Below are 27,171 nucleotides of genomic sequence, written 5' to 3' on the forward strand. Positions count from 1 at the left end.
CCAGCAAGGCCATATTCCTTTTCTTAATGTTATCCCAAGGCCTCCTAGCTTTTTACCTCTAGTTACCACCTCCCAACTCACCCTAGGTCTTTCTTTTCCTCTCCAGGCTCCAAAAGAAAGTTCTTCATTAATTTTTCCAAAAGATTGGAAACCTTAGTGGGGATCTTAAACACTGACAGAAAGTAGACCGGAAGGTTAGCTAGGGTAGATCTAATCAAGGTGATTCTCCCCCCTAAGGAGAGATAATTTTTCTTCTAGGATGCAAGCCTTTTCTCAAATCTCTCCACTACCAGGTTCTAGAAGCTTTCGTTCTTAGAATTATCTCCTAGGGGGAGGTCCAAGTACTTCAAAGGCCAATCCGACATTGCACACCCTAGTACACCTGCATATTCACTTAATTCCCTCTCCTCCATATTCACTCCCACTACACAACTCTTATCAAAGTTCGCCTTAAGGTTAGACATCTGCTCAAAAAGTTGAATTGCCAATTTCAAATTCCGGATCCAATCTATGTCCCCACCTTCACAGAACAGGATTGTGTCATCTGCAAATTGCAGATGTGTCAGTGGAACTTCCTCCCTTCCTACACGCCAACCTTTTATTAAATTCCTCGAGTCAGCCCTATAATTTCCCAAGTACATCAGCAATTAGGGTGAACAGGAAAGGGGAGAGTGGGTCTCCTTGTCTTATACCTCTCAAGGTAGGAAAGAAGTCAACCACAACTCCATTCACCAAGATAGAATAGTGACAAGTCCTAACACAACCCCATATCCATTTACACCACTTGTCTCAAAACCAAAACCTCTCAACACCTCCAATAAGAAAGACCAATCAACTAAATCATAAGCCTTCTCCAGATCCAATTTGTAGACCACTTCCTTCTTCTAAGATTTCCTAAATCTCTCCACGCTCTCATTAGCACTGAGGATTTTATCTGTGATCTGTCTTCCCTCCACGAAAGGACCCTGCTTGGGTGCAATAATGAGGGGAAGGATCTTCTTTATCCTGAGAGACAAGACTTTTGCAATTATTTTATATAAGCTATTCACCAAACTGATAGGTCTAAAATCCCTTGGTTGTGAAGCATTTTTCTTCTTTGGGGATAAGGCAATGAAAGTTGAGTTCAACCCCGGATTAATTATTCCCCTTTTGTGAAACTCATCAAAGACTGACCCAAGATCCTTCTCCACAAACAACCAACAATCCTAATAAAAAGCCATTGTGAAACCATCTAGGCCCGAAGCTTTTGTCCTATCCATTGAGAATACAACTTCCTTTATCTCCTCTAGATCAAAGCTCTTTTCTAACCACTCTATGTTCTCTGCACTCAAAGTTGGCCATTCCAAACCCTCCAACCACACCCTCTTATTTAAAGGTCTTCTAAAAGTGGATTTAAAATGATTTACAAAGGCCTCAGCAATTTCTACCGGGTGGGATAAGACTGGTCCTTCTACTTCCAATTTTGATATGAAATTCTTTTTCTCCTACCATTTGCCACTGAAAGGAAGAATCTAGTGTTTCTATATCCCTCCTTTAGCAACTTACACCTGGACTTCTGCCTCCAACTTATTTCCTCTTTAACAAGAATATCCTCCATCTTCCTCCTCAGATCCCATCTCAACTTCCTGTCTTCCTCTCCAAAGGATCCCCTTTCTTCCTTCATATCCAATTCCTCAATCTGCTTTAGCAATACTTGTTTTCTTTCCTCTATTCTTCCGAACTCCAACTTATTCCATTCCTTTATTTGTGATTTTAGGAACTGAAGTTTCTTGTGGAATTTCATTCCCTCCCAGTCTACTACTGGATTAAACTGCTCCCACCACTCTCTGATTTTCTCAATGAACCCCAGATGGGTCAACCACATATTCTCAAACCTGAATGGGGTAGGTCCATCACCTCTCAGTTCCTCCTTGCATATCACTATAGGCCAATGATCTGATGTAAGCCTTGGGAGTGCTCTAGATGTTAAATTACCCCAATGTTCCTCCCAATCTATTGAGAACAAAAATCTATCCAACTTAGAGCATATTGGCCTTGATTCAAGGTTAGACCATGTAAAGTTATTATTTAGGAGTGGAAGTTCTTTCAACTCCAAAGTATCCACGAATTAGTTGAATTTCCTCGTACTTGTTGTCACTCTCTGTCTAGGGTTGTTGGTTTCCTCTGTGAACCGCACTACATTAAAGTCCCTTCCCACACACCATGGTCCTTCCCAGAGGCCCCTAATATCACTCAATTCTTCCCATAATTTCTTCCTCTGCCTATAGTCATTGGGGCCATACACATTTGTTAGTACCCATTCAAACCCATCTTCCACCTGTCTGAACTTCAGAGAAACAGAATGATCACCTATTAGCTCCTCCACTCCTATTAGTACCTCTTCCTTCCACAAAGTTATAACCCCACTTGAGGATCCCCACGAAGGAGCAGCCGCCCACTTTATCCCCCTAGAACTCCACACACTTCTTGCCCATCTGCAATCGAATTCCATTCTTTTGGATTCCTGAATTAATACCACATCCGGGTTAAACTTCTTAATCACCTCTTTAACTGTTGCTCTCTTCCTGGCACTACCCAGCCCCCTCACATTCCAACTTAGGATTCTCATTTTAATTTTGAAGAGCAGCCCTAACCCCTCCAACTTCTATTTCAACCCTTTCCTTCTATCCCCTCTCACCTCAAACTTCTTGTCCCCCTCAATATCTCTTCTTAATCTCTCAACTTCACTCAACTTGGTTGGGACCAACTTGGTCTTAAAACAAACTTCTTGACCCACCTAGTGGTAGATTTTAACATCCATTTACCCACTCATCACAACATGTGCAGCATAGACTAAAACAAAGACTAGGGGTGCAAGTTGGACGGGTTGGGTCCGGATTTGACCTCAACCCAGGCCCAACCCTAAGAATTGGACCCAGGTTTGACAGTTCAGGCCCAACCCTAAGGATTGGACCATGGTCAAACCTGGACCAAACCTGAGGTGAAGCCCAAACTTTCAAACCTGGGCCCAAGTGCCCAACCTGCACAAAAATTTGATACAATTAGGTTGGGCTCAGGCCAGGGTTGGGTTGAGGTTGGTCAATCAGCCCACACTAATTGATATATGCATGCATGCAATGCATGCATGCATATACGTTTGATTTACCCAAAAAAACATGTATGTATGCATGTATGCATGCAAATATTCACCTATATATGCATATATGCACGTACATAATCGAGCCGGACTCGGGTTGGGATAAGGTCAGGCCAGATTCAGGCTACCTAAGGGTTAGGCCTGAGCCCAGCCTGAAAAATATAATAACCCAAACTTTTGGGCCCATGCAAACTTAACAACCAAAAATTCAAGCCCAACCCATGTAAAATTGTGGGCTGGGTCAATCAGGGCTCAGGTTGCACCCTTAACAAAAACGTCTAAAATTACTGCAAAGATGCTATTTAAACAATAGGAAAGAAGTTATTCAATATACCTGCACTGCACAGCCCTTACGCCTTGCAACATGATCCATCCTTTTTGTGTCCTTGAACCAATCAACTGCAACAAGTTCCATCAGATACTTCCCTGCAGGAATCTGCAAATGCATATTGAAAATAGGGAAGCCAACCCAAGCTTGACAGTCATAAAATAAGGAATAGAACTCAGATGCACAAATGCAAGTGTAACAAAGAAAGCATAAGGATAACCTTTGTTTTGTTGAAACAAAATGTCTTGCTGCGGACACTAAAAAGGTTGGCACCAGGTATTTTCCAACAATCACGACTACTATCACGGTCATCCCATCGTAGATTACCAGAAAATAAGGACAAATCAATTTGCTCTGCTGGTTCTTCATCTGTGATTTCAATGTTTCAAAGAAATATCACACTAGAAGTTCACTATAATTGATCATTTGAAAGGTGAAGCATCAAATTACAAATGAAAATAGGATGAACCCGATGTATCATCACCAACCTATCCGTTTAACTTCACTCGCTCGCCCATCTGATTCAACCTGAAAAGTGTGGACAAATTCATATTTAGACAGAAAACACCAGAGTTTCTGAGAGCATAGGCACAATACAAACCTCTTGTTCCCCGGCTATTTGATATTCTTCATCTTCATCCGAGTCTTCATCCATCATCACAGAGTTCCTGCTAGCAGCATTTATATGATCCAATGATGGGACAGGTGGAACAGAAGACACCTGGCTTTTCTGAACCTTCTTTGAGGAAACAGAATCTGAGGTCATATTTACCATGACCGGGATCCTCGGAATTGGATGTCTTTCATCTGTTTGAGCAAACCATTCACGTAGCCCTGCCATGGTGGAAGCAACAGTACAGGTATACCAGAAAATATCAACACAAAGATATATTTAACATCACTTGAAAAAAAAAAAAAAAAGAAGTTACAAATAGCTTGGAGGTAAAATAAATGGAATCAACTTTTCAACATAAAAGTTAATTTAATCAGCACAAGAAAGCTATGAAGAAAAGAGTATAATAAGAGATTTTCTTCTTTTTGTTTCTACAACTACTCTCTTTTACATAAAATAGAATAGAGGCTCCACCCCTTGTTCTTTTCTCTTTTTGTTACCCTATCTTGAAGTTTTATTAGTACAAAATTAAAGCATTTTTTAGTTGCTAATTTGACATGAATTTTCTATATTCAATATTTATTATACAATAGTGTTATTTTTGAAAATATTGAAATTAATAGATTTAAAAAACTATTATCTTTTAGATATGATCATTTTCAAAGTTTTAAGATTAGAAGAGAGAGTTGCTATTTTTCAATTTCTATGCATGCTAATTGGTATATAAAACTAAGGAACTAACCTACTAACCTAGTTGACTCGGTTAGTAGGTGCTCCACTATCACCTAGAATTGCCCGTGTGCCTTAAGAACTATGTCAGAACTAGAGCATATGCTTTAAATTAGAAAAGCTCCTAATATTTTTTGTTACTCTTGTATTTACCACTAGCAACCATACTAACCATACTTCAGATACCACTGATAACCATAGTTGTTAAGGTAAATGGGAAAATTCTAGGTTTACTGCCACATTCTGCAATGACCAACCACTCTTGACAGAAACAGAATTTGATTTTAACAAGAAATAGGAGAGAAAAAAACACTAGAAGTCTAGAAGAAATGAAAATTTTATTTTTGTTCAATTTAACAAGCAAAACTTTTAATTCTATTTAAATCTGAAACATTGGTGGTCCCACATGACCTTGTTTTATGAAATTGCATATATATATTAAGAACATTTTATAAAATAAATAATCGGTGGATCCCACACAACTATAAAATTTGATTAATGCAGTCCACCTCAACCTGTACAATGAATAGCTGTTAATAGTGATTGGGTTGGTAGCAGGTAAGTTCAATATGGACACCCTTGTGTTCAAGGTCTATCTTCCACAGCATGACATCATTTGAAGTGGATGACAAACTTTATCTTTCTGTTTTGTCATGGAGGAGAATACAAACAGTATTTTTTTGTAGGTAAAGATAAAATTTTATTATAATAAAAGAGTACATAGAAAGGTGATAACTGATAAGCAATCACCCGAGAGAGAACAAAGCCCTATTAAACTCAGTCCCATTGCACCACTACCATCAACCCTAGAAAACCCTTACATCAGGACCCCAAAATTGACAAATCCATAATGAAGATATTGAGTTGGAACGTTAGGGGTCTAGGAGGGAAATTGAAGAGACGCCTTGTCAAGGAAACCCCTCAAAGGGAAAATCCTGATATTTTGATCCTACAGGAATCAAAAAAAGAAACTATGGATAGAAAATTAATCAAAGCCATTTGGGGTATCTGAGGGAGGAACTGGATAGCTCTTCCAGCTATAGGAGCGGCAGAGGGATTATCGTCATTTGGAAAGAAGAGGTTGTGTCCGGTCTAGAGGTAGATAAAAGAAACTTCTCCGTCTCAGTTCTCTTCACCAATGTCACAGATGGATTCAAATGGATCTTGACAGGTGTTTACAGTCCAAACTCTCCTTTTGAAAGAGCAAGACTTTGGGAAGAGCTGGACTCTCTACATTAATTCAAAGATTTTCCTTGGTGCATTGGGGGTGAATTTAATGTCACAAGATTCTGTAATGAGAACTCAAACTGTAGGAGGATAACCAGAAGCATGAAGGATTTCTCTGCTTTTGTCACAAGGCATAACCTTAGGGACCTCCCCCTGAATAATGGTTCCTTTACTTGGTCAAATATGCGAGAACATGTGATTAGCAGCAGACTTGACGGATTTCTTATGACTACATACTGGGAAGAACATTATCCTAATCTCCTGCAGTTAATAAGTTCCAGGTGTATTTCTGATCACTAGCCAGTGATTCTCCAAAATGAAGTGATGAGGAAAGTAAAGGCTCCTTTCAAACTAGAGAAAATCTTAACCACTCACAGGGAGTTTCAACAAAAGGTGGCCGTCTGGTGGGAGGACTACAGAGTGGTTGGTTAGGCAGGATTCCAATTCCTCCAAAAGCGGAAATATCTAAAGAGCAAGCTAAAAAATTGGGGTAAAGAGGAATTTAAACTTTTCACAGAGGAAAAGAACAAGGTGATCCAGGAGTTAGATGACTGACCAAAAGGAGCAGTGTGGTAGTTTGGATGGAGAAGGCAGAGAAAGAAGGGAAGATCTAAAAAGAAAAGTGGGAACAGTTCGTCAGGAGGGAAGAAATCTACTGGAGTCAGCAATCTAGGGTGATTTGGTTGAAAGAAGAAGATAACTCTAAATTTTTCCATAGCTACGCTTCAAGGAGGAAAATTTTCATCTCAAAATTGAGAGTGGGGCAATCAGACATGGATGATCCAAATGAAATATCTGATGTTATAGTGAATTACTTCAAGGACTTGTACATGAAGGATGATCTCAGCAAATTGGCACACTGTGATGACCCTAAGTTGACAGAGGAAAAGAAATATCGGTTGGAGAGACTCTTTGATGAGGAAGAAATGAAGCAAGCTGTATTCAGCCTAGATGGTGATAAAGCCCCTGGGCCAGATGCTTCCCCATCTTTTTCTATCAGACTTGCTGGAATACAATCAAATCTGACATATTACAGATTTTCTCAGATTTCCACCAATCAGCAATTGTGAACAAAGGCAATAACTCCACCTTTATCACCCTAGTTCCTAAGAAAGAGGGCGCTCTGGAAGTAAAGGATTTCAGAACAATCAGTTTGGTGGGGAGTTTATATAAAATCTTAGTCAAAGTCTTAGCAACAAGGCTGAAGGAGGTAAAAGGAAGCTAATTTCAAACAATCAATATGCATTCGTGAAAGGGAGAGATTATAGACAGCGTCCTTGTGGCCAATGAATGTGTTGAAGACTGAAGACAAAGAGGAAAATCTGGACTAGTGATAAAACTGGACTTGGAGAAGGCAATTGATAAAGTGGACTTGAGAGGCTTTGGCAACAAGTGGGTCAGATGGATAAAGGCAGTATCAGTTCTGCCTGGTTTTTGGTTCTGCTAAATGGAGAACCAGCTGGTTATTTCAGTGCTTCCAGGGGCTTAAGGCAAGGCTGCCCTCTCTCCCCTCTACTCTTCACTTTGGTAGTTGACATCTTCAGCCACCTAATTGAGAAGGCGAGAGTTTTAAGCTTGCTAAAAGGCCTCAAAGTAGAAAGGGAAGGGGTTCAAGTCTCTCACCTAATGTATGCAGATGACATAATTTTATTTTTGGAAGCTGACTGGGATAACATCTCCAACCTTAAGCAGATCTTAAGACGTTTTGACACTTCATCAAGAGCAGCATTGTGGGAATAAATGTGGATGAGCTCCTTCTAGACGGGTACAAGGATTTATTGGCTTGTAAAGTGAAAAGACTTCCCAACTGCTCTCTCCGACGACCCTCAAGAGAGGCAGTTGCAGGTTCAAACCCACGCTCAGTCAATGTTTCCCCCTTCGTCACTGCTTTCTAACCTACCAACATACTTCCTCTCAGTCTTCCAAGTCCCTTGTAAAATAAAAAAACAAGTTAGAAAAATTTCAGCGGGATTTCTTATGGGACAGAGGTGGTGACAAGAGGAGCCAAAGCCACTTAGTTTGTTGGAAGCAGGTCACTAGAACAAAGAAGGCCAGTGGATTAGGGATAGGCCACATCAAGGAAAGGAACACTGCCCTCCTTGGGAAATGGTTGTGGAGATACCCCCTTGAGCCTGAAGCCACTTGGATTGCAATTGTTAACAGCAAGTATGGGAGGGATGCCAATGGTTGGGACAGCAAGGTCCACTTGACTCGGGTAAAAGCAACCACTCCTTGGAAAGGTATCTCTTCCACCAGTTTTGGACTGACCTTTCACTTACACTCTCTTTCCCCAGAATCCTTAACCTCTCCCAATCCCAAGAAGCCACTGTTTCCACTTGTCTCAGCTCCTCCCCTTCGGGCACTAATTGGAATTTAAACCTTAGAAGGTCCCTGAGAGAGGTAGAACTTGCAGAAATAACAGACCTTGTAAACACTCTAAGAGAGGCCTATATCTCCCCCACTACTCCTGACCTTCAGATTTGGAAACCTAACCCAAATGGCATGTTCACTACTAACTCCTTTTTCAAGGCTCTAGTTTTGGATGGTCAGGACACCACCTTCCCAGTCAAGAAAGTTTGGTCTTCTCATATACCTCTGGAGTCTCCTTTTTCGTTTGGGAGGCCTGCTTAAAGAAACTAAACACCTGTGATGTGTTGCAGAAGCAGCTTAGAGACAGATGCATCTCTCCCCACATTTGCCCTCTCTGCCTCAACAATGGTGAGACAGTGGAGCACCTATTCCTGCATTATTCATTAACAAGGAAGATCTGGTGTTTCTTCCTCAACTTAGTGGGGGTACAACTGGGTCTTTCCTGAACAAATTCTTGATCTACTGCAACAGTGGCATAGCAAAGGACTAGGAAGCAGGGGTAAGATTTATTGGATCATGGTGGTTCATGCAGTAATGTGGGGTGTTTGGGAAGAAAGGAACTTCAGAACCTTTGAAAACAAAGCCAGGAATTTCAAAGACCTGATCTCTCACCTTACTTTCCTATGCAACCTTTGGGCTACTACTAGTGATGAATTCAATGGTATTTCCTTAAATGACATCCAGAGAAATTTAGCAGAAGTTCTTTACACCTCTCCTGGGTGCGCTTTTACTCAAACTTTCTGCTCCAGTAAGGAGAATCTGATAACTCTAAGCTTTGATGGAAGTGCCCAAGGATCTACTGGCCAAGTAGGAATTGGAGGTGTAATCTGTGGGACAGGGGAGAACATCCTTTGGGCTTTCAGTGGGTTGATTGGGAGAGCTGATGCTACCAAGGCAGAAATCTCAGTGGCTCTCACAGGTCTCCGCTTTGCCAAAATGTTAGGCCTCTCAACCCTCTCCATTGAAGATGACTCTGCAAATACGATAAACTGACTAAAACAGAAGAGTGGAGGTCCTTGGAGACTTGCCCACCTGCCGGCTGAAGCTAGAGATACTTTGGTCTCTGTGAATGTGAAGCTAGTCCGGATTCCCAGGGAACTTAACACTGTAGCTGACAGCTTAAGCCAAATCAGGAGCCCATAGAGTATCTTTGTTTTCTGATACTTCTTTGCCTCTGTAGTTATGTTCCTGCCCTCTAAGGCTCTTGTACGCTGTTAACTTTTCTCAGTTAACTTTTAATAAAACTTAGTTAACCTTTCCCAAAAAAAAAAAAAAAAACAAAAAAAATGTTACCAAAGTGACTTGAGAAAAGTAAAGCAATGATGCATAGTTTTCAAGGCGCCAAGGTGAGGGTAGGTGACAGGGGGGCGCCTAGTCGCCTAGCCACCTAGGCGATGGATTTTTTTTAAGTAAAAACATGTATCCTAGGGTAGTTCCCTAGTGTTAGAGTTAGCCGAATAAGGGTAGATTAGTCAACTCACCTTGGTTAAGTTATGAGCTTATGTGGCAGTCTTATTAGAGGTTCTCTGTCCCATACTTAAGTAGGGGCAGTTTAGTCCTTGTACATTTAATTAGAAGCCTAATCACTATTAAGAGGTCGACTGATAGGGTTTAGCTATCAGGTTCGACAGTTCTTTCATCTTCTTCTTCTTCTTCTCTTCTTCTTCTTCTTCTCCTTCTCTTTCTTCGTCTCCTTACTGGTTCGGACTACTGTAGCTACAGTAGAAACATGGTATCAGAGCAGTTAAGAGTCTTGATTAATTTACTAACAGACATAAGATTGAATGGAAACTTAGGGACATATAGAACAGATGATAAAGAAAGAGAAGCCATGTCAACATTGCCAACACCACAGATGGGAGAGGAGGAACCATTGACAAGGGTAACAATTTGAGATGTGGAAGTTTCAGAGAGAGAAGAGAACACACCTGGAGTCCCGGTCATGTGATTAGAGGCTCCAGAGTCAATAATCCAAGGAGAGGTTTTAGATGACAGGCAAGCTATACCTGAGTGGGCAAGAGTAGCAGTAGTGTGTTGTTAAGTGGACTGTATGGAGACCTTCTCTCTAGTGGCTAAGATTAGCTCTGTCCGTGTATTAATTTCCCTGGCAGTTATGTATGATTGGCCCTTATTTCAACTTGACATAAAAAATGCCTTCCTTCATGGTGACCTTATAGAGGAGGTATATATGGAGCAATCACCTGGGTTTGTTGCTCAGGGGGAGGCTGGTAAGGTGTGCAGACTGAAAAAGGCAATTTATGGGTTGAAACAATCGCCTCGTGCTTGGTTCGGGAAGTTTAGTGAAGTGGTGAAGAATTTTGGAATGAAACAATGCCAGGTTGATCACTCAGTGTTCAGCTATGACTCAGAAGCTGGAAAGATTTTATTAGTGGTCTATGTGGATGATATTATCATAACTGGCAGTGACAAATTGGGGATCGACAAACTCAAGGTCTTTTTGCAAAATCATTTTCAAACAAAAGACCTTGGGACATTGAAGTATTTCTTGGGTATAGAAGTTGCTAGATCAAGACAAGGTGTAAACCTGTGCCAAAGAAAATATGTTCTCGATCTATTGGACGAAACAGGACTGTTAGGTGCAAAACCGGCTAAGACTCCTATGGAACCAAATGTTAAGTTGAGCAGTGATACAGAGGAAATATTTGATGATCCTGGAAGGTATAAACGACTAGTGGGGAAGCTGAACTATTTGACTACACGAGACTAGACATCTCCTTTGCAGTCAGTGTGGTGAGCCAATTTATGCAGAACCCTCGTATATCTCACTGGGATGCAGTTCTTAGAATTGTAAGCTATTTGAAGGGAGCTCTGGGCCGTGGGCTATTGTATAAACCAGGAGGAAAACTTGAAGTAGTTGGATACACGGATGCAGATTGGGCGGGCTTTGTGTCTGATAGAAGATCTACTAAAGGTTACTGCACATTTCTTGGAGGAAATCTTGTGACGTGGAAGAGTAAAAAGCAGATGGTTGTGGCTAGAAGCAGTGCTGAAGCCGAGTACAGAGCCATGGCACACACTACATGTGAATTAGTGTGGTTGAGGAATCTCCTACAAGAAATCGGGTTCCACATGGATAAACCTATGAAGTTGTACTATGACAATCAAGCTACGCTCCATATCTCATCCAACCCTGTTTTTCATGAGAGAACAAAGCACATAGAGATTGATTGCCACTTTGTGAGGGAGAAGGTTCTTACTGGAGAGATAAGCACAGAACATGTAAGCTCAGGTGATCAGTGGGCAGATTTGTTTACAAAAGCCTTAAGCTCAGGGAGAGTGAACTGTATATGTAACAAGCTGGGATTATATAACATATATTCTCCAGCTTGAGGGGGAGTGTTAGAGTTAGCTGAATAAAGGTAGATTAGTCAACTCACCTTGGTTAAGTTATGAGCTTATGTGGCAGTGTTATTAGAGGTTCTCTGTCCCATACTTGAGTAGGGGCAGTTTAGTCCTTGTACATTTAATTAGAAGCCTAATCACTATTAAGAGGTCGACTGATAGGGTTTAGCTATCAGGTTCGACAGTTCTTTCATCTTCTTCTTCTTCTCTTCTTCTTCTTCTTCTTCTTCTCCTTCTCTTTCTTCTTCTCCTTACTGGTTCGGACTACTGTAGCTACAGTAGAAACACCTAGGTTCCATAATCATATTTCCTTAATAAATATCCATAATTTTCATAAGAAAAGTATAAACTTCATGTTAAAGTATAGAAGATCAACATATTCATAAGAAGAAAAAGAAGAAAGAAAAGAAAATTTGAAAAACATAGGGGCTGAACCCCTATTTCTGTTATAGGAAAAGAAAAGGTGGAAGAATAAGAAGAAGAACAAATTGGTATATAAAAACACAGAATTAGTAAAGAAAAAGAAGAAAATGTGTTGATTGGACAACATTTTATGTTCTTTCTTACTTATTGGTTCAGGTTTTGAAGTCTTTGAGGGTTCAATACAGCATTTAGCAATGTTTGTGTTGATTAAACCCTAACAAATAAGAAAATAACAAAAAGAAATTAGTATATAAACACACAAAATGAATATTTTAGTTTAAAAATGTCTATTTTATAATTATAACCTCAAAAAATTAAGAATATAAAAGTTTGTTATAACACGCTATAGAAAACTGCTTGGTGATTAGGTGAGGAAAGACTCCAAGGGCACCTTGTCGCCTAGGTGTCGCCTTGACAACTATGCAATGATGACTCTCCCCCTGTTTAAAATCACTCACCTCAGTACGAAATTGGTTGGAACATAGTCTAGTGCTTGGGAGTAAGTTTCAGAGGCACTATCATAGATTTCCTTGGCACTTTTAAACCATAAATAATTTCTATTGAAATGTGGTTGCATGGAACTTATCAAACATAACACTATCATGAGTTTCTCTTGCTACCACCAAGCATGCTTTAATTTTTTTGAGTTAGGTTCCTTATCTAATCCGATAATAAACCCAACTTACCATGCCCCCAATATCCATGCAAAGATATTGTATCCATTCCAGAAAATCATTTTCATTTAACCTTATAATGATTATTTGCGTATTCAAACTCTCCCCAACACAACTCAAGACTCTTGAGTCAAGACAAACCCAAAATCCATATTTTGCTTGGAATCACTAATAGAAAGCTTCATTGCACCAGAAAAAAACAAAATAATGGATTTACCACTATCAAACAACAAGTAGCAAAGGAGATTTTGATAATAGACAAACAACAGTGTGACCTAGAGATGCTTGAACCAAAATACAGAGAGATAGGCACTTGTTCGGTTGTTCCCTCCTTCAAAGAAATAGATGCTGCTAATCAATTTCCAAAATTTACAAGAAACTAAAATAATACTTCAGTGCCAAGTAGAATGAACATAGACTGCAACCACCAGAAAATTTTAGTCTCATATTTTTTTCTGATTTTCGGGAGGAATTCTCTAGGGTTCCTTCCAAGGCTCAGAAAATCTGTACAAAGAAACCAACAAATTTAAGAAGCAATAGCCAGACCTGTGAACATTTTTCAATGCCAGACCTGTGAACATCCAAGATATCTTTGCTTCACAATTCAACAACCCAATCATCACCAGTGAATTTCCATCTTCATCTTTAATATATATGAAGTTATCTATTTGCCACATCTAATCCAGTTTGTGGCTTGTATACAGAAGTTCAAATATTTAGAACCACATTTAGACATTCAGATCATGACCTTTTTTTATATGTAGAAATAAATTTTATTAACCAGTCAAAATAGGCATTACAAGCATCACTTAGATAGGCACAAGATGCTACATCTCCCAACATTACCAAAGGTTCCCAATTATAATTGAGCCCAATACAACTGATTTCTACTCACCCCTTGTTTGGCTAGAGTAAACCAGGGTTTTATTCTTAAATTGTGCATTCCAGCATCATTTTGGTTATTAAGCTTTAGTATATCCAATGTTATTTGAGACAAAACTTAGACATGTTCCAATTTTTCGTCAATACATATTAAGGATCAAAGAGGGTACACAAGTATGTAAACAAAGAACATAAAAGCCTTAAAGAATAATAAAGACCAAATAGAGAGAATGGAATACGAGGATATAAAACAAGGGTAATAGCCCCAACCACATCTATGCAAAATGTCCCAAGAAATCACCCAACCTCCACCAACACAAAAGTCATGGCTCTTCTCGCAGGTACAACGATTGCATTGAGTCTACATAATCTTTGCAATGCATTAAAGGTATTTGTAAATTTCACCGGAAGGAGTTGGATCATGGAGACTTGCCCTGCCCACTTTCTTGGTGAGGGCATTTGTCTAGTGTATGTCCAAATTTCTTGGACTCCTAGAGCATCAAGCTCAGTTGCAAAATGGCTTAGCTAGATCAGGTGTGAGGGGTAGTGCTGTTTGGTTTACAGTTATAGATATACGCCTCTAGTTTTTATCATTACACCTGTGTTTTAATCGGCTAGTTTTTCTCATTACTACCAACATACATAGCAGCTTGCCTTAAGAAAAATATTAATGTGAAAGTTATAACAGAGCATAATGATTACATAAAGAAGATAGAACATTTTACCAAAGATATTAATACATGTCTGCATGCATATCTCCACTGACTCTCCAAACAGAAAAGAACAAATTAAATGTATTAAATGTAAGAACATACCAGCTACACTATTCAGCATCTGGAGTAAACAATGCTGCTGAAAAGATGGAAAATAACCTACTCCCCACCCTTTCAGATCAATTTGCATAAGGTGCTGCACCTTTGTTCGAGGTCTCCCATTTCGAGATTTTAGAGGGGAAATAGTAAATCCTCCACCTGCAAGCACAAAAAGGAGAATGTATTTGCTTGAAATAACTAAATATAGGGATCAATCATAGCTTTAGAGCTAAATGAGCCTTGGAGCCAACTCAACTCCAAAGCATACCGAATCAAGTATGATTTTTAAAATACCACTATTCAATTCTTAGGGTAATGAATCCTGAGCTAAATGAGAAAGGAAATAAAAACTATACTCTCAACATGGGCCCGGACAAATCCTGGCTGTGGACCACAGTTCTCATGTTCCCGTGAACGAAATAGAACAACTGCACAATAACAAGAAAAAATCATGGAGAGTTCAAAAGTTAAACAGAAAAAGGAAAGTAACAACTAAAGCTAATATAGAAAAATATGCACCATAACTTCCATCATCATTACGGCGCCAATACCGCACATAGCAAAGGTCACGAGGCCAGACAAACCTGCACAAGCAAATTCCGGTGGAATAGTAATATATTATTTATAATTGCTAAGAATAGAGCTAAGCAACTATTCTCAATAGTTGGATAAATAATCGGACTAGGAGGGAATATTACATGGGAAACCAGTCCAGCTGTAGTCTGTGATAAAGTACCGCTGTGTGTCCATCTACCTCCTCAACTAAGCTACCATACTGGAAACTACAATCCCACCTACAAGACGCAAGAAAAGAGATATTTGCTACCATGATAGGATAGTGCAAGCATTTTTATTCAACTTTCCTTTTTCAATTCAACAATAAAAATGAGCATCCCTCATTTTTATTTTTACTCCATTCTCTCAATTGGTGGTGAACTGTTTGAAAACCTCAATTGGTAATTATGCTGAATTTGAAAAATGCTCCTTAGCAATCCAGAGATTTCCATGCATTTCAAGGTCTTAGTTTAGAAATAACCATGCAATTCCAATGACATAAAAAACAGCAAATGCAACATTAAAAGGCTGAAACAATAGTGTTTTTCATAAATTTCAAGGCCTAAGGATACCTAGTGGCTCAAAATAACCATATCATGGTGGGTGGGGATTCCAGTAACATGATTGTGTTGGAATGTGATTTCTATGTGCTCATTTAAAGCTAATTCTTTGTATATGTATACTTGTCTTAATAAATAAAAAACTTCGTTTTCCCTTTACAAGGCATTTAACACACAGTTATACTCACAGTTAACTGAAGGTCCTCAGGCAACACTATATGACAATAGATAATTAAGTGTTCAGTGTAACTCATCACAAGAGATTCAACGATCCAGTTCCTTATAGAGTTGAAACATCCCAACTGAATATAAGTCTAAGTGACTCACATAGTCAACACATGCATAGCTTCCATTGAATGGGGTGCTGATATCTTAGCAACTTGAACGAAACTCTAGACCTGTATGTGGGTGTGTACAGCATACACACCATGCCATTGGGCCTGTTTGTAATTCTAGTAAGTCTTACTAATCCTGACTGATGATAATAATGAATGGTTGAAGATTCCAATTTGATATTTGAAGGCCAATAGATAAAATACCTCTTTGCTAAACCTCAATGAAAAGAGTTAGTAACCCTAGTAGGATCTCACACCACAGTTGGGATAAAGGCTTGGATGATGATGATGAACGCTGATAGGATCACACCCCCTCCAATATACCAATATCAACATGAAACAATAATGTATTCTTATTCATTTACAATAAATGTATCTGTACATCAATCTGATTGGAGCTAAAGGCATACACTATCTAACATCTACCATCCCATTAGCCGATCCTCCCCCATTCAACCCTCAAGTTCATACTTCTCGTGAGCCATTTATACTTTTTTTGTCCCATCCCTAAAGCACCAAATTATGAATTCTAGTTCCTTCAACTACCCCACCACCAGTTTTGAATCCCCTTCAATCACCACATTTAGCATGTTCAACTCAATTGCAATTTTAACTCCTTGTAGTAAAGCGAGTAATTTAGCTCTAGACGAGTCAACCATTCCAACTGGGCCTGAGAACAAAGCAACGGCATGTCCTTCTATGTTACTCAAACTCCTCCAATTCCAAAGGGGCCCAAGTTACCTTGACTGCTTCCATCAAAGTGTAGCTTTACAAATCCTTCAAGAGGAGGTTGCCAAACCATTTGCAATTTTTCCTTCTTAGAGGATCCCATTTGAGAAGATTATGGACCTCCCAATAAACATCATTATTCAAGAAAACCACGGCTTGAAATTTCAATATCTATGGATGTCTCATTGTGCAAAAATTGGAGATTTTGAAGAATATTTTGCCAAATTTGTTGGGGTATTCCAAAAATATAAAGAAATTAGGGGAAATTACTAAAAACATGGAATTTGCTATTGAAGCTTCATGGATTGTTAGAAGTATAATTACAAACTTAAGACTCAAAAAACCATAGTAAACAACTATATATGTCAAACAAGAGAATATCAAGAGACTCAAATAGGTATCCCTTCCAGTCTCCATCTAGTCTGGCCATCTTCTCTTTTTAAAATATGGTATTCACTTTCTATTTTGATTCATCTTTTTCATTACTATGTTTTTATTAGATTACAATCATCTTTTCTAGTTGCTTGTCTTTTTTGTTTTCTTTTTGAATTAAAGTGACTTTTTTTATCAATATTTGAATTAAAGTGACTTAGTAAATAAATCACATTTAAAATAATAAGTCAATCTTCTTCTTTTAGGGGAAAAAAAGATCTCCAAAATTTTTTACTATTTTAATCAAATATAAGAATTGGTGATATTCTAAAATTTTGGATCTTAAACTTTCAATTCATAAACGAAATTCAAAATATCACTCATATCACCCCTAGATCAATAGGGAGATTTCAGATTGATTTTGTAAAATCTAGTTGATACTCCAAACCATGAGCACAACCACCAACCTGCTGCTAACTGCATCCTCTTGTTCCACTCTCCTAAAAGTATCTTCAATAAATACATCGCCCCCTAGAAAGAAGAGACCAATTAGAATTAAACTGCTTGCTTTTCTATTTTTGTTTGCAGCCCCTTTGTAATTATTTTTACCCTTACCAATATATTTCACTGATAAAGATCCAGTAAATAAATAAATACAATCAAATAAAGGAAAAAGGGTAATTTCAACTATTTAATCATTATTTGACACTTATTGTGTATCTGTTGATGCATGGTAATTATTTACAAGCTAGAGCTTTTACTCCACCATTCCTGAGCTTCAAATTTCTAAGAAAGAACTCCCTTTTAATGGAAATTCATTTGGACCTACTTTAAGTTTTAAAATCATCTTAGACCATAAGCAGAATTCAAATATACTATATATACCATAGAAATTTCTACATACACAAACACCATTGACAAAGGAAAGCTGCATAAGCTATAGGAGAAGGTTTGGTGTACCACAAGAGAGGACTAGAAAATAGAAATTGATAATAGTCAATGACTAGAAAGGAGGACTATTCAATAATGAATGTGTACCACGAGAATGAGAATCACAAAAAAACTGAATGAATATATTCAAGCTTAGAAAATACTCACTCAAACCGTGTCAGGTCCATGCTCATTACAAGCTCAAATATTTCTTCACATGTAGCATCTACCACCCCTACAGCCTTCATCGCTCTACTGCAGCTCCTTGGCTGCATGTGACACACTATTCATGACAAACATGACTTGAAAATCAACAGAAATTAATATATAGCAAAAGCACAATATACACATAAGAATAAATATGCACCATACAAGGTAATCAACTTCAAGCAACTCCTCAAAAATGCGGAGTCCTGCATATTTCCCCCAAAAACATTCATTAAGGACTCACAACTAAAATATTTTCATAGACAAGATTTAAATATCCTGCACCACTGTTACTAGTAGATCATCATAACTTAACATGGAGGATTAGCAATAAAGAAAACTCTGAAATGAACATTAGCATACCATTCTGACACTGAACAAGACGCCAATGCTTTGTGGAGAAAACCTGATTACTGGCATTTTGATTTGACAATTCTGAATCAAACTCTCTAGTCCAATCAAGCACTGAATCAGGAGGACCTGCTAGTTGAACAGAAAATGTTCTGGTTCAAATGTCACCAAAAAAAGTTCATTTCTATGGAACCTTGTGCAATTAGATAAATCTTAAATTACCATTCCCTATAGTTGTTCTCCGCAATAAAGTACGATGATTCTCCTCTTCATCCTCCTGAGCACTACCCCTAAGAAAATGTTCAAAGAATTGAAATTTCAAATCTAAGCATAACATAAACAAAATGATCATAAAGAAATCGTTGTTCCCGAGAAAAAGAAAATACCAAAGGATGTTAAAGTTTGATTGAATGCATGTCATTAAAGAAAAGCATGAAATTGCAATTATATCATGAATTCATATGTGGACAAAGTTACAAAACAATAATTAGCATTCATGACTAACATTTCGGTGAGCCAGAATACTCTTTCTTATCAATAGCATAGCTAGAGCACCCACCAACAGGATGACAAACAAAGAAGGGATAAAGTAAAATAAACCTAAAACAATGTGGAATTGATGGAAAGCAAAATGCAGGGTTATACCATATCATATGCCAAATAACAAAGCCATATGTCAAGCCAACTCCATTGTTCTGTTCATACGAATGGGGAAAACTACTGAGATTTATTTTTACCCTCAAAAATCAAAATTGATTAGCTTAGCATCGAACTCTCGAGAACCACAAGGAAAAGAAAATTAAGGTGATAATAATTCTGGAAGGTTTCCAAGTAAAGTCTCTAAGGAAAGACAATTGAAGATAAATTTTGGTCTAGGAATCTCATTTGGGATTCAGCTATCCCAACCGCATCATAAAGCTGCTCGGTATAGAAAATTAGAAAGATGTTAACAAGAGCTATGTATCATTCATTCAAGGTATTAGTAGACGATCAAGACTACAATCAGCCTTGAACCCTAATAGATTTCAGATTAGGAAAAGTAGAAGAAAAGGAAGAGAAAGGAAGAAAAGAGAGGAGAAGAACTGGAGAAACAAAGGTTGAAAGAAGGGACAGATTCAGAATGATCTGCCGCCGCCACTCTCTTAGTATTTATAGGTTATGTTCAGTACATAGGGAAAAGGAGAGATCTGCCCTTAGTACTTACATGACAAATAAAGCAAATAAAAAACTGAAATAACAAACTGACCACCAGCTGACACTACAATGACTGAAACAAATAATTACACATACTGTCCTACGAACACAGTGGGGACCACAGCTGTGGGGCCCACATCAGTGTTCTCTACACTCCCCCTCAAGTTGGGAATAGATATTTATCATTCCCAACTTGGTTAGTGTTTTGGAATGGTAGAATACTGATGTATTTCATTCTATTGCCAATCGGCATATTTATACAGTAAGCTGCTGCAATAAATAGAAAGAAGAAAAAAATAGAAAGAAAAGAAAATAGAAAGTAGAAAAATAGAAAGAAAAGAAAATAGAAAGTACAAGAATAGAAAGAAAGAAATAGAAAGAAAAACTTTCTAAATCAATCCTTCCACAATCCTAGGAATATATACAATTCTATTTTTACACAACTACCAAATATAGATCTGCACCAGTAACCCCACGTTTTCCAACACTCCCCCTCAAGCTGGTGAATAGAGATCCTCCATTCCCAGCTTGGCTATGATTCTTCGAAAGTCTGTACTATTGAGCCCTTTAGTAAGTACATCGGCCAGTTGTCCTTTTGTATACACATAGGGAGTGCAAATCAACTTGCTGTCCAGTTTCTCTTTTATAAAGTGTCAGTCAATTTCGATGTGCTTCGTCCTGTCATGTTGAACAGGATTGTGAGCGATATTGATGGCTGACTTGTTATCACAATATAGTTTCATAGGCTCTGTTAAAATAATTTAGTTGCTGATGTTAGGGCCTGTTTGGCTAATTAAAGTGTTTTTTATTTCGTTTTTTCTTTCTGTTATGTCTGTTATTGTACTCAGGGGCACAAGGGTCTTTTCCCTTGTTATTTCTGCTGCCCTATATATATTAAAATAAAGGCTGGCACCGCCAGCACTGTTACATTGCAAAACCCTTCTTTCTTCCCTCCTCTCCTCTTCTCTTCTTCTCCTCTTCTCTTCCCTTTTCTTCCTCTTAATTCTGGCCGGCCATACTGTCAAGATGGTATCAGAGCAGGAATACTGATTAAAAGAGAGCAGATCGAACAACCTTACTGAGAGAACAGATCGAACAAACTAGCAGAACCTGGGCGGAACAGAAATCTGATTTGGGACTGAAAAAACAGCTACAACTGGTACAGTTCTCCCAGTTTTTCTCTTCTTTACCCTCCTTGGTCATGTGCCGAGTGAAAACCCTATGAGTCTGGGCGGCTGAATGCTGTTGAATCTGTGTACCCCCTCTTTTTTTGGATCGTGTGATCCTGTTCATGTGTTAAGACAACTGTAGGTCGAAGATGACCTGTCTTCTCAATGGTTTGATTTAACTATAAGTAAGAAGGATCTCTCCTGCTGATTAGTGGTTGTTAGACATTCTGGAATTCTGGTAGATTGGGACTGTTAAAACTATGCAGGTCTAAAATCTGCTGAATATTACCTCTGTTTTGTCCGGAATTTGGTACTGTTTGTGCTCAACCTGGTTGTTAAACCCAAGTGTGTGGGTGTGAACTGAGTGGAGCATTGTTTTGTGGAGTAAGGAGGGGTCCTAAGTCCGGTGTTTGGGACTGATTTACTGTTTGACCATGTCGACTGAGAATTCTGCTACTTCAGAGATTATAGGGAGCCACAACGGAGTGAGTGGGGGAATGGATATGAGCTTTCTCATGGCTGTTATTCCCTTTGATGGTCTGAATTACCTTGAGTGGTCTAGGGGCATAAAACTCTACATCACTGCTAGGGGGAAAATATGATACATCAATGGGAGAGTAAAGGAGCCGAAGTATGGAAGTGTTGAGCATGATAGGTGGAACCAAGAGAACAGTATGGTGATGTCTTGGCTCTTGGTTTCAATGTTGCCACAAGTAAGGAAGACTTTTATGTGGGCTGAAACTGCTTGTGAGATATGGGAACAAGCGAAATCCACCTATTCAAAGCAGAGACACTATGCCAAGATATATCAACTACAAGCTGAATCCTCTACTTGCAAGCAGGGGGAGAGGAGTCTCTCGATGTACTATTCTGATTTGACATTAATATGGAAAGAACTTGATCACTATCAGAATGTGAATTGGAAGTGTGATGAAGATGCAAAGGCCTATAAGTCACTTGTATCTCAGCAACGAGTGTTTGCCTTCCTCCTAGGGCTGAATCCGTCATATGAGTCCATCAGGGTGCAGATCTTGGGTAGTAAAGACTTGCCATCAGTTCAGGAGGTGTATGCCTTGGTACAGTTAGAAGAAAGCAGAAGAAGTGTGATGAATGGTGTAGAAGGGGAGTCAATTGCCCTAGCTGTCCGGGGAAACTCAGATGCAAATGTCGGAGGTGGTTTTAAAAAGGGTTACACTCAGAAAAAATCAGATGATAAGAGCAAGCTTTGGTGCACTCGCTGCCAGAAGACACGACACACGAAAGATACATGTTGGGATCTCCATGGAAAACCCAAATGGGCACAGGATTTGGGTAAGAAGTCAGCACCTGATCAAGGCAAGAAACCAGGCCAGCAGAATCAAAAAAGGTATAACTCAGCTAATATGGCATCGACAAAGATTAGTCCTTCGGTAACTCAAGAGAGACATCCCAGTTCTGACCCTAAGGAAGATATTATCAACTCCTTCCGTGAACATTTGGAATTGTATGGTAGGACTCTCCGCCAGATGGATTTTGGGCCTACTCCTTCTACCTCGTTTGCGTCTACATCAGGTAATGCCACAGCCTTCCATGTGTCATCTCAGACTACTGATTCTCCTTGGATTATTGACTCCGGAGCCTCAAATCACATGACCGGTAAGTCTAATTTGTTTCAGACCTATAACCTTCTCTCTGGGAGAGATAAGGTAAGACTGGCTGATGGTTCTTTTTCTACCATAGCTGGCCGAGGCACCATACCTCTCCCACTTGGCCTTACTCTTCCTAATGTACTGCACGTTTCGAAGTTACCTATTAATTTGTTGTCTATTAGTAGTCTAACTCACTCCTTGAACTGCTCAGTCACTTTTTTTCCGTCTTCATGTGTGTTTCAGGATTTGACCTCGGGGAAGACGATTGGTAGAGGAAGCATGGTGGATGGTCTCTACGTGTTGGAGAATAATGTTGGTCTAGTGGCAACAAAGTCCACGAGTTCGTCAAGTGAGAGTCAAGCCTATTTATGGCATAGTCGTTTAGGTCATCTTTCTTTTGAGTCGTTAAAAGTTATGTTTCCAAAGTTGTTTGAGTCCTTGTCAGTGAGTCAGTTACAGTGTCAAACTTGTCAGTTGAGTAAGCATTGTAGAAGTTCTTTACCTTTATGAAATAAAAGATCTGAATTTCCATTTCATATTGTTTATTCTGATGTTTGGGGCCCTGTTACTCTACCTACTGCGGCTGGCTATAAGTACTTCGTTACCTTGATTGATGATTATTCTAGATACACTTGGGTTTACCCTATGCGATCTCGAGATGAAGTACCACAAATTGTGAAAGATTTTCAACGCATGGTGTTCACTCAGTTCCAAACGGAAATCAATATCTTCCACTCGGACAATGCGAAGGAATATTTCCATAGTGATCTCACGAAGTTTTTTGCTTCGAGTGGGTCACTTCAGCGAAGCTCTTGTGCCAGGACACCCCAACAAAATGGTTTGGCTGAACGGAAGAATCGTCACCTTCTCGAAGTTGCTCGTGGCTTGTTGATTCATATGAATGTGCCAAAACAGTTCTGGATGGATGCAGTCTTGTGTGCGACATATATCATCAATCGCATGCCCTCTCGGCTACTAGAGTATAAGGCCCCACATCAGCTCTTGTTCCCTACAGCCCCGCTGTCCACCATTCCGATGCGTGTTTTTGGATGTCGTTGTTTTGTCTACAACATGTCCCCTACTCGTGGTAAGCTTGATCCTCGAGCTATTCCTTGTGTTTTTCTTGGTTACCCTTTATCTCAAAAGGGGTATCGTTGCTATGATCCCATTGCTCGCAAGTACTATGTTTCCATTGATGTCTCATTTTTTGATAATCAACCTTTTTTCTCGGTTTCTCCTCAAGGGGAGAGTAGGGTTGAGGAGAAACAAGCGACGACTCAAATTCAACTACCTCCTTTACCCGATCCTCCTCCATTCTGAGTTTTTCATCATCGCCATAAGAGCCAGCAGAGTTCAAGAGCCGTGGAGCCTGACACTATGCAACCAACATCATCGGATTCACCCGAGGCAGATCCGTCTCATCAGCCAGGTACACTTGCTCCCATTGATATATCTGCTCCTTTAAATGTTGATTCACCTGTCACCAATGATCTTAATATTCCTATTGCTAAGAGGAAGGGTGTTAGGTCTTGTACCACTAATCATCCTATCTCTAATTTTGTGTCCTATGAGCATGTTTCGCCGTCGTACCGTGCCTTTCTCTCTTCTGTGGATAGCGTCCCTGTTCCTAAGACTGTGGCAGAAGCTTTGTCAAAACCTGAATGGACAGATGCAATGTAGGAAGAAATTGATGATTTACACAAAAATGGCACTTGGGAGTTGGTAGACCTTCCTGAAGGGAAGGAACCAGTGGAGTGCAAGTGGGTGTTCACAGTGAAACACAAGGCTAATGGAATTGTTGAAAGGTACAAGGCTAGACTGGTAGCAAGAGGCTTCACACAGGTATATGGAGTGGACTATGCAGAGACTTTTGCTCCAGTAGCCAAGATGAACTCTATCAGGATTCTTCTTGCCTTGGCAACAAATCTTGACTGGGATCTTCACCAATTGGACATCAAAAATGCTTTCTTGAATGGTGACTTGGAAGAGGAAGTGTACATGACCCAACCCCAAGGGTTCTGTGCCAAAGGCAGTGAACAAAAGGTGTGTAGGTTAAAAAAATCTCTATATGGGTTGAAACAATCACCTCGGGCTTGGTTCAGTAAGTTTCATTTAGCAGTTCAACAGATGGGGTTCAAACAATGCCAGTCAGATCATACTCTATTTGTGAAAAGAGGTGAAGGTAAAATTGCAACCCTTATTGTGTATGTGGATGACATAATGATTACAGGAGATTGGGAGGCTGAAATCCGAAGACTAAAACAATTCTTAGCCACTAAATTTGAGGTGAAGGATCTAGGCCCCTTACGATACTTTCTTGGAATTGAAGTTGCCCGCTCTCACAAGGGCATCTTTATTTCCCAACGGAAGTATGTACTAGATCTACTAGAAGATATAGGCAAGTTGGGGGTAAAACCATTTGATTCACCTATTGAACCTAATCACCATCTAGGAGACAGTCGGGGAGAGTTTTTGAAAGATGTAAAGATGTTCCAGAGACTCGTGGGGAGACTTTTGTATCTGTCTATGACCAGGCCTGATATTACCTATGCAGTGGGTGTCCTTAGTCAATTCATGCATAGCCCTAGGACAACTCACTCTGAGGCTACAGAGAGGATCTTGAGATATCTCAAGAAGTTTCCTGGAGCTGGTTTGTTGTTCCAGAAACACAGTCACTTAAAAGTGGAAGTATATACTGATGCAGATTGGGCAGGAGCAGTCAATGACCGAAAGTCTACCAGTGGGTATTGTGCCTTTGTAGGAGGAAACCTTGTCACATGGAGAAGCAAAAAACAAAGTGTGGTGGCTAGATCCAGTGCTAAAGCAGAGTATAAAGCGATGGCTCATAGGGTTGCAGAAATCATGTGGATAAGAAATCTGTTAGGTGAACTGGGTTTCGCAGTAAGCAATCCTATGTCACTCTACTGTGACAATAACGTTGCCATCAATATTACTGCTAATCCAGTTCTGCATGATAGGACGAAGCACATTGAAGTGGACAAGCATTTTATTAGAGAGAAACTTGAAAGTGGAGAAGAGTGTACACCATATGTCAACTCAGAAGAACAACTTGCAAATATCTTCACCAAAGGTCTCCATCATGTGCGGCACAAAGATTTGTGTGACAAGTTGGGCATGATTGACATGTATGCTCCAACTTGAGGGGGAGTGTTAAAATAATGTTAAAATAATTTAGTTGCTGATGTTAGGGCCTGTTTGGCTAATTAAAGTGTTTTTTATTTCGTTTTTTCTTTCTGTTATGTCTGTTATTGTACTCAGGGGCACAAGGGTCTTTTCCCTTGTTATTTCTGCCACCTTATATATGTTAAAATAAAGGCTGGCACCGCCAACATTGTTACATTGCAAAACCCTTCTTTCTTCCCTTCTCTCTTCTCTTCTTCTCCTCTTCTCTTCCCTTTTCTTCCTCTTAATTCTGGCCGGCCATAGTGTCAAGAGGCTCTTCTCATGGAATCTTCAGGTCTTCTAAAATTATCTTCAACCAGAGTAATTCACACACTCCTTGTGCCATAGCCCCGAATTCTGCCTCTGCACTTTACCGAGCCACTACATTTTGCTTCTTACTCCTCCAAGTGACTAAGTTTCCTCCCAAGAAGGTACAATAACCGGAAGTGGACCGTCTATCTACTAGAGATCCTGCATAATCGGCATTTGTATATGCTTCAAGAGCCAGTCCCCCATTTCTTCTGAATAAAATTCCCCTTCCTGGATTGGCTTTCAAATAGTGCAGAATTCGATGAGCAGCCTGCAGATGAACTTCTTTAGGATTATGCATAAACTGACTTAATACACTTACAGCGTATGCAATATCTGGCCGTGTATGTGCAAGATAAATGAGTTTTCCAACCAGTCTTTGGAACATCTCCTTGTCTACACTTGCATTCTCGCTGGCTTCTCCAAGTTTATGATTGGGATCTATAGGCGTGAAAGCTAGTTTACATGCCATATTTCCTGTTTCTCTAAAAAGATCAACAACATACTTTTGTTGAGAGATAAAGATGCCTTGTTTAGAATGTGCTACTTCAATTCCGAGAAAATACTTTAGTCTCCCCAAGTCTTTTATCTCAAATTCTCTGGAAAGGCAGTTTTTCAATGCTTCCTTCTCCTTTTTATCATTCCCAGTAACGATTATATCGTCCACATAGACTAATAGTGCAGTAACTCCCCCTGAGGCTGTGTGTTTGATAAACAATGTGTGGTCACCTTGACTTTTCTTGTAACCTGTACTAAGCATCACCTTTGTAAACCTTCCAAACCATGCTCTCGGAGATTGTTTGAGGCCGTATAGTGCTTTCTTCAACCTACAAACTTTGTTCCCCTTAATGCCTTCTCCAAAACCTGGTGGAATGTCCATGTATATCTCCTCTTCTAGATCACCATGGAGAAATGCATTCTTTACATCAAACTGTTGCAAATCCCAATTATAGTTAGTAGCCAAAGACAGCAACACCCTTACTGTATTCATTTTAGCTACTAGGGCAAAAGTTTCCTGATAATCTACCCCATAAGTCTGTGTATATCCCTTGGCTACCAGTCGTGCTTTGTACCTTTGTAACGACCCATCAG

At 39.4% G+C, this 27,171-nt stretch overlaps 1 protein-coding gene across 5 annotated transcripts in view; it reads right to left on the reverse strand.

Annotated features, from left to right (window-relative positions):
* LOC104586852 (protein ENHANCED DISEASE RESISTANCE 2-like) overlaps positions 1-27,171 on the reverse strand; it is a 76,860-nt gene that overhangs the window by 10,457 nt on the left and 39,232 nt on the right. For 3 of the 5 annotated variants that reach the window (XM_088900448.1, XM_010244221.3, XM_088900450.1), the window contains 12 exons: positions 18,819-18,886; positions 18,609-18,725; positions 18,411-18,451; positions 18,207-18,307; positions 15,256-15,351; positions 15,077-15,141; positions 14,914-14,985; positions 14,561-14,716; positions 4,066-4,298; positions 3,953-3,992; positions 3,685-3,833; positions 3,471-3,572 (listed from right to left, as the gene is read on the reverse strand). In XM_088900448.1, the coding sequence (XP_088756574.1) occupies positions 3,471-3,572; positions 3,685-3,833; positions 3,953-3,992; positions 4,066-4,298; positions 14,561-14,716; positions 14,914-14,985; positions 15,077-15,141; positions 15,256-15,351; positions 18,207-18,307; positions 18,411-18,451; positions 18,609-18,725; positions 18,819-18,886 (1,240 nt within the window). Of the gene's footprint in view, positions 1-3,470; positions 3,573-3,684; positions 3,834-3,952; positions 3,993-4,065; positions 4,299-14,560; positions 14,717-14,913; positions 14,986-15,076; positions 15,142-15,255; positions 15,352-18,206; positions 18,308-18,410; positions 18,452-18,608; positions 18,729-18,818; positions 18,887-27,171 lie in introns of all 5 variants that reach the window. The other 2 variants (XM_010244218.3, XM_010244217.3) reach the window with 1 other exon arrangement.

The sequence above is a fragment of the Nelumbo nucifera genome, chromosome 3, assembly GCF_055504915.1.
Source record: "Nelumbo nucifera cultivar China Antique chromosome 3, China Antique-T2T, whole genome shotgun sequence".
NCBI lineage: Eukaryota > Viridiplantae > Streptophyta > Magnoliopsida > Proteales > Nelumbonaceae > Nelumbo > Nelumbo nucifera.